This window comes from Rhinatrema bivittatum, chromosome 1 (genome assembly GCF_901001135.1).
Source record: "Rhinatrema bivittatum chromosome 1, aRhiBiv1.1, whole genome shotgun sequence".
Taxonomy (NCBI): domain Eukaryota; kingdom Metazoa; phylum Chordata; class Amphibia; order Gymnophiona; family Rhinatrematidae; genus Rhinatrema; species Rhinatrema bivittatum.
Window position 1 is genome coordinate 379,243,879 of NC_042615.1, and position 7,911 is coordinate 379,251,789.

At 43.5% G+C, this 7,911-nt stretch overlaps 1 protein-coding gene across 1 annotated transcript; it reads left to right on the forward strand.

Moving 5' to 3' along the window:
* The first annotated feature begins 4,550 nt into the window (after positions 1 to 4,550).
* LOC115096580 lies at positions 4,551 to 6,821 on the forward strand. Its single transcript, XM_029611377.1, has 2 exons — positions 4,551 to 5,850; positions 6,127 to 6,821. Exons 1-2 carry the CDS (start codon positions 4,551 to 4,553, stop codon positions 6,819 to 6,821), a joined length of 1,995 nt encoding a protein of 664 aa, XP_029467237.1.
* The last annotated feature ends 1,090 nt before the right edge of the window (positions 6,822 to 7,911 follow it).

Sequence of the window (7,911 nt, forward strand, 5' to 3'; positions counted from 1 at the left end):
ATCATAAAACTGGAAAATAAATCCAAATTCAAATATTCTCTGGTCAACACTTTAAAATTCAACAGTAAATTTAACCATCTATGGGGTGCCATGTGAAAAGGTTTGATAGAAGTATAGGGGTTCACCACTAGCAGAATTAAAAGCTATTACCAGGGAATCCTGCTTGGATGAAAGCCCTACACTTAAATTTTCCCTTCTACCCTTCTTGCCTTATAGACAAAAAGTTTATTATTTAAAGAGATGTGTTTTCATTTTTACTCCAGAACTTTATTGACCAATAATTTATGCAACTCAGCATGCACTTAGAATAAAACCAAACAATTTGTTGTAAAAAATATTTTCTTTATTTCAGATAAAGAAAGATATCAATATTAACATCTCTAAAAGATTATAAGAAACATTTCTATGTTCCAACCTTAATTTTAACAGACTATACCCTACAATCAATGTGAAAGCCATTAATAGGGTGACCGAAAAGATTAAAATTAGATAAATATCGACCAATGACATCTTTTAATTAATGAATGCATTTCTAATACATATGCCAATCTAGAAACAATAGCAATTAACGGTTCTCATATGCTTTCTTTACCAGATATCTGAAGCAGCCCGTTCTTTGTCTCTCTCTGTCCACGTGTAAGGAAAAAACCAAAGTCTCAGTTTTTCTTTCTTTGTCTGCTTCCCATTTTATACCCTAAAAATCCTCTGATCTAATAGTAACTGTATTAATTCTGTCAATATGTTTATCTTTAGCCTTTGAAGACACTATTTTAAAAAACCTTGATAAAGGTTCAAACAATATAATTAATATCAGGATATGGAAAATATAGGAGTTTTTCCTATTTGATTAAAGCGTTGCCCATTTCCAGTCTTTTATTTAATGCCAAGGTGTGCCAGGCAAAAAACATTCTTTCAGTCTTTTTTTCTTTCTTCTAATAGTTCAGAAAAAAGAGACCACATACTCCCCTCTATCCTAGGATACACGCCTGAGTAACCAAATGGTTGAGGCTGCCCAAGGCCATAAAATTAAACATTCCTTTCCCACTATAGATAAGGGATTAGCTGTAAACAGCCTTTCTCAAAGTCTGTAAAGGGGGGAGCTGAAATGTGTCCAGCAGGCAGGGCCGGCGGAAGCACTAGGCGAACTAGGCGGTCGCCTAGGGCGCCAGCTTCCCGGGGGCGGCACTGCCCCGGTAAAATTAAGAGAGCCGTAGCCTGTCCCGGTAAAAATAAAAGAGCTGAATTAAGCCGCCGCCGCCCCTCCCCGATAAAAATAAAAGAGCCGCTGCCGGCAGCCCGCCCCAAAGACAGATTTAATTAATTATCATGGCGCCGGCCATGATAATTAACAAGACCCAATCTGATTGCTCAGCCAGCAGGGGCGGATTGACCTATCGGGGGATCGGGCTTCCCCCGGTGGGCCGGTCTAGCTGGTCACGTGGTCTCGACCGCGTGCAGCCTGCATTCAGCCCAGTGACCTCCAATTCAAGGTAGGTGGCGAATTTTTATTTGCAGCCCCCTTGAAGCAATAATAGCTGTACCCAGCCAGCCCCAGCCGGAGAAATAAAAATTGAGGCCGGTGGAGGCCGAAGAAAAGAAGATGGGCCGGCCCTGCCCCTCCCAGACAGCCCCCGCGGGAGACCAAGCCCGCGAGAGCCGAAGAAAGAAGATGGGCGCCGCCTAGTCAGCCCCCGCTAGAGACCAAGCAGCGGGGGCCGAAGAAAAAAAAAATCGTGGCCGGCGGAGGCCGAAGAAAAGAAGATGGGCCGGCCCGGTGCCTCCCAGACAGCCCCCGCGGGAGACCAAGCCCGCGAGAGCCGAAGAAAGAAGATGGGCGCCGCCTAGTCAGCCCCCGCTAGAGACCAAGCAGCGGGGGCCGAAGAAAAAAAAATCGTGGCCGGCGGAGGCCGAAGAAAAGAAGATGGGCCGGCCCGGTGCCTCCCAGACAGCCCCCGTGGGAGACCAAGCCCGCGAGAGCCGAAGAAAGAAGATGGGCGCCGCCTAGTCAGCCCCCGCTAGAGACCAAGCAGCGGGGGCCGAAGAAAAAAAAATCGTGGCCGGCGGAGGCCGAAGAAAAGAAGATGGGCCGGCCCGGCGCCTCCAAGACAGCCCCCGCGGGAGACCAAGCCCGCGAGAGCCGAAGAAAGAAGATGGGCGCCGCCTAGTCAGCCCCCGCTAGAGACCAAGCAGCGGGGGCCGAAGAAAAAAAAATCGTGGCCGGCGGTGAAAAAATCAACACCAGTGCTGCTAACCCCCAATGGAGACCAGCTGTTCAGCTGGGGGCCTTAGATCGGCAGAGTGTGTGTGTGTGTGTGTGAAAGGAATGGCGCTTCTGGGTGGATGGGTGTGTGTGTGTGTGTGTGTGAGAAAGGAATGGCGCTTCTGGGTGGATGGGTGTGTGTGTGTGTGTGTGTGAGAAAGGAATGGCGCTTCAGTGTGCTTCTGTGTGTGTGAGAAAGGAATGGCGCTTCAGTGTGCTTCTGTGTGTGTGAGAAAGGAATGGCGCTTCAGTGTGCTTCTGTGTGTGAGAGAAAGGAATGGCGCGCGTGTGTGTGTGTGTGTGTGTCGCGTGTGTGAGAAAGGAATGGTGCGTGTGTGAGTCGCGTGTGTACGAGAGAGAGATGGAGCGTGTTTTTGGCTGGCTTGTGGCTGTGAGAGGAGGGCATGTGTGTGTGATTGAAATCCTGCGTATAAGTAAGGGGAGCGAGAGCATTGTGTGATTGAGAGAGACTGGCCAGAGAGGCGACATATGTGTGAAACTGAACAGGGAGATGACTGGTGGTATGTGTGTGCTTGTGTGTGAGAGAGAGATACTGGTTGGGGAGATGATTGGTGTGTGAGAGACAGAAACTGGTCTTGAGGGTGTGATTGGTGTGTGTGTGTGTGTGTGAGTGAGAGAGAGAGAAGAGACTGGTTGTGGTCCCTAAGGAAGAGGACCATGAGGACAGCTTCAGCAGCTACTGCTGCTTCTGGTGTGGCCTGCAAGGGAAAGAAGTAGGAGAACTGCTGGAGAGGGTAAGTAAATGTGGCTTTTAAAATTAATTTTTCTTGATTGACTACCATTTTAATTATTGGGTAGTGTGTGATGTCTTCTGTTTGAAATATTTTATTGGTGTTTTGATAAAGGTTTCAAAATTTGCTTGAGTCTTTAATTATTGGATATTCTATTCATCAGCTGTTTTGAAATTATTTTATTAGTATGATATTATGGTTCATGATTTATATATCTTGATTTTATTGATTGTTTCATGAAGAATGGTGACATTTTTGTTTTTCCATTGTTGCACTGTATAGAGTCTGGCGTGATACATTTTACAGTTTAGTTTTTGTCTGCGCATTTCTATTTATACTTTATGTGGCTTTATTCTGTATTTGGTGAGAGTTTGTGTTCTGCATGCAAAGACTGAGATGAAGCATTCTTTTAGCATGTGGTTTCTCTGTAGGGATCTGTAGTAGCTTGGCCTGTTCTTCTGCTGAGGAGGGAGGGGGGATCTCAGGACAATAATGGTTGGGCCATTAGATGGAGGTAGGGGGGGTGGGGAGGAGGTGGAATAGCCCTGAGGGAAGAAAAAGGAAGAGGAATAGTCCTGAGGGGAGAAAGAACAGGGACTGTGATAGGGCCTGGAGGGAGAAAGAGATGGTTGGAGAAGACAATAGGGAAAGATTGAGGAAGTAATTGAGATTCAGGAAGGAAACTTTGGAGAAGCATCTGAAGGAGAGAGCAGAGCCTGTTTGCCAGAGAGAGAGAGAGTGCCTATGTACAATAGAGAAAGGGAATGTATGTGAGGGTGTATGTGTGTGTGTGCAAGAGAGAGAGGGAGCCTGTTTGAGGGTGTGTGTGTGTGTCTGTGCTTTGTCCCACCATTTTCTGTTTAGTGATAGCAATATGTCAGCTTTGGGGAATGTGCATCTTTTATGTTTGTATTTTTCACTCCTGGAATAACAAAATTCTGCACACTTTACCAAGCCAGTTTCTTCCTACAACCATCGACACCCTTCCACTTCTAGTCTATGCTATTGCCCATACACAGTTGCAAATTCTGTGCAGAATTTTAGAATTCTGTGTAAAAGGGGAATTTTGCATTGCACATTTGTGCAGAATTCCCTCAGGAGTCAAATGTGTTAGTTTCTACAGTACTGCACTACATGCAGAGTCTGGCTACTTGTGGTTTCCATTTCAGTTTTTGAGTTCTAATTTGCAGTTACTTATTTTGCATTTGGTAAGGGTCTGTGTTATGCATGACCAAGGTGAAGTATTTTGCTATTGTTTTCTGGGTAGGGATCTAGAGCAATCCAACTTGTTCTGTTTTCCAGTAGAAGGTGAATTGATGTATCTAGCACCTATTGTAATATTTTTCATAAATAGGATTTTTGCTGTTTGAGCCCTGGGAGTTAGTGCTCTTATGGTATGGCAGTTTTCCTACATATGTTTGGAGTGTCTATTTTACATGGATTTAAATGTTTGGTCAGTGCATTTAAATGTATTATGCATATCATAGTAAAAAATATCTAGAAACACAAAATTTTGATTTTTCAGTTCACGTGACATTATGGCAGAAAGAAAGAAATTGTCAGGGGCACAGTATCGCAAACGGAAGGCTGATAGGAAAAAAGAACAGGCAAAGCAAGAAGATTCCTTGCTGAAATATTTTCACCTACAGCATCAAGAAGAAGGTAGTTCAAGGGATCTGTCTGAGACTGAAGCAGAGATGACTGTTTTGCCTACAGTTTCACAATCTGAAGTAGAATCTGAAGAACATAAAAATATGGAAGGCGAACCAAGTGAGGTCCAAAAGGATCAAGATTTGAAAGGATGTGAAGAAGAACAATCCATGAAGTTGAACTACGGTGATCCTGCTACTTGGGTCAATTTACTATCCAAAAGCGATGATCGTATGCGACAAATGTTGGTGGAACATGGACCAGAACAAGTTATGCAATTTCATTTCCCTAAAGATAGTAATCAAAGAAAATTTTCAACAGTTCATTACAAAAGGAGCCTTGGCAATGGAGATGAAATTCCCCGTTCGTGGCTACATTACTCTGTGTCAGAGGACTCTGTGTTTTGCTTTTGTTGCATGCTGTTTACCATTAACCCTGGTGCCTCATCTCTTGCTAAGAAAGGTTCCAAAGATTGGAAGAACATATCTGCAATTCTAGCTTTGCACGAGAGAAGTGGTGAACACTTGGAGAACTTTCAGAATTGGAAGGAACTTGAAATGCGATTGAAAAACATGAAAACAATTGATGAAGAAAATTTGCGTGTCATTAAACAACAAGAAAAGTATTGGCAGCAAATCTTGGAACGACTGATTGCTTTGGTGAGAGTTCTTGGTTTGCAAAATCTGGCCTTCCGGGGAACACATGATAGATTGCACACACCTGGTAATGGAAACTTCCTGAAATTTGTAGAATATCTAGCTTTGTTTGATCCACTTATGGATGAACATCTTCGTAAGATAAGAAACGCTGAGACACATGTCCACTACCTTGGCAAAGTTATACAAAATGAACTGATTCAGCTTTTATCCAGTGCTATCAAAGAAGAAATCCTGAAATCTGCTCATACTGCCAAGTACTTTTCAATCATTTTAGATTGTACACCAGATGTAGGCCATGTTGAACAAATGACCATGATCCTTCGCTTTGTGGACACTGCTTCAGACCCTGATAATTCTCAACCTGTAACCATAAAGGAACATTTTTTGGGATTTGTGCCACTCCAGGAGACCACTGGTGCTGTAATGGCAGACACTGTCCTTCGCCAGTTAGAAGATATGTCATTGCCCATTGAAAACTTACGTGGTCAAGGCTATGATAATGGAAGCAATATGAAAGGGAAAGAAAATGGTGTACAACGAAGAATTTTGGATATTAATCCACGGGCTTTATTTGTTCCTTGCAGTGCACATTCTTTGAATTTGGTTGTTAGTGATGCTGCTAAATGTTGCTTGGAAGCAATGGCTTTCTTTAGCCTAGTACAAAATGTTTATGTGTATTTCTCTGCTTCAACACGACGTTGGGAAGTTCTAATGCGCAATGTGCCTGCTCTTACAGTGAAACCATTGAGTGAAACAAGATGGGAAAGTCGAATTCATGCACTGAAACCTCTTCGCTATCAACTAGGTGATATCTATGATGCACTAACTGAAATTGCTGTCAACACTACCCTAACAGGATCATCTGGTAATACCTCACGGGTAGAGGCACAAGCTCTTGCAAAAAGTATTTCATGCTTCAAGTTTGTGGTTTCTCTTGTTGTGTGGCATAACATCCTTTTTGAGATCAATATAACTAGCAAACAACTTCAGATGAAGGAATTTGACATTCACAATGCCATTGAGCAACTGAGTGGAACCAAGAAATTTCTTTTAGACTGCAGGAGTGATGAAGGGTTTGCAAAAACACTGGTAGATGCACGTGAACTTGCTGAGGAGTTGGAGATACCAGTAAGCTTTGAACCAGATCCAGTCCGGATTAGGAAAAAAAAGAAGCAGTTCACATATGAAGCCGATGATAACCCTATTCAGAGTGCTGAACAAAACTTCAAAGTGAACTTTTATTTTGCACTCCTTGATGCAGCAATACAATCAATTGAGGAAAGATTCACACAAATGCATGACATTAGTTCTGGATTTGGCTTCCTCTACAATATTCACAGTTTGCAGTTTAGTACATCAAAAGACATTCTGGAACAGTGCTTGAAATTGGAGAAAGTTTTACAACATGGGGATTCTAAAGATATTGTTGCTTCTGATATGTGCAGTGAATTGGAAGCCATCGCAAGACGAATTCAGAAGAGCTCATCACTAGGGATGTGAATCGTTTTTTAACGATTAAAATTATCGTCCGATAATGTTAATATCGTCTTAAAATCGTTATAGAACACGATACAATAGAAATTCTAACGATTTATCGTTAAAAATCGTTAAATCGTGTTAGTGCGCACTAACGGGAGTTAGTGCGCACTAACTCCCTGTTAGTGCGCACTAACTCGATTTAGTGCGCACTAACTGAAAATGATACAAATAAACACTTTCCAGGTCACTGAAGGTCAGTTAGGAATGAATATGTGTTCCTATTGGCTGGCTGCCCTCTTATCTATTGATGTTACCAAGGTTACCACTGAGGTGATGGTTGGGGGGATGGGAAATGGAACTGGAAACTAACGAACACCAACAGAAAATGAAACAAAGTGTTCACACTTCCCAGGTCAGTAAAGGTCACTTAGGAATGAATATGTATTCCTATTGGCTGGCTGTGCTCTTATCTATTGCTGTTACCAAGGCTAACACTGAGGTAATGGTTGGAGGGATGTGAAATGGAAACAGTTGGAAGCTTGACAAAAAAAGTAATGTAATGATCAGCACTCACGTGACTAGAACTTGTTTGTTTATTATTTTTGTTAGCAGGCACCTGAAATGCTAGTGCATGTTGAATTTGCCAATCACTGTGCATTTTAGAAAGGTGGTCCTGGCTGGAACTGTACACAGTTCAAATATATGTAATTGATTGTTGGTAAGTGTAGATTTTAAGTGATTTTCCTGCACACAGTGCCCTAACCCTGGCACCAGGGGTGTTGTGATCTTCCTGCACACAGTGCCCTAACCCTGATACCAGTCTGAGACAGCTCCCTCCCTGCATTACTAGTGAGAGGCTGGCTTCACAGACAGGGGGGAGCTGCCTGACCCTCACTCCTGACTTCCCCCATGTCCCAGCTAGTGAATAGTGTGTGGGTGAGGGGGGGGGGGAGGATGGTGAAGTCTGAGACAGCTCCCTCCCTGCATTACTAGTGAGAGGCTGGCTTCACAGACAGGGGGGAGCTGCCTGACCCTCACTCCTGACTTCCCCCATGTCCCAGCTAGTGAATGGTGTGTGGGTGAGGGGGGGGGGGGAGGATGGTGAAGTCTG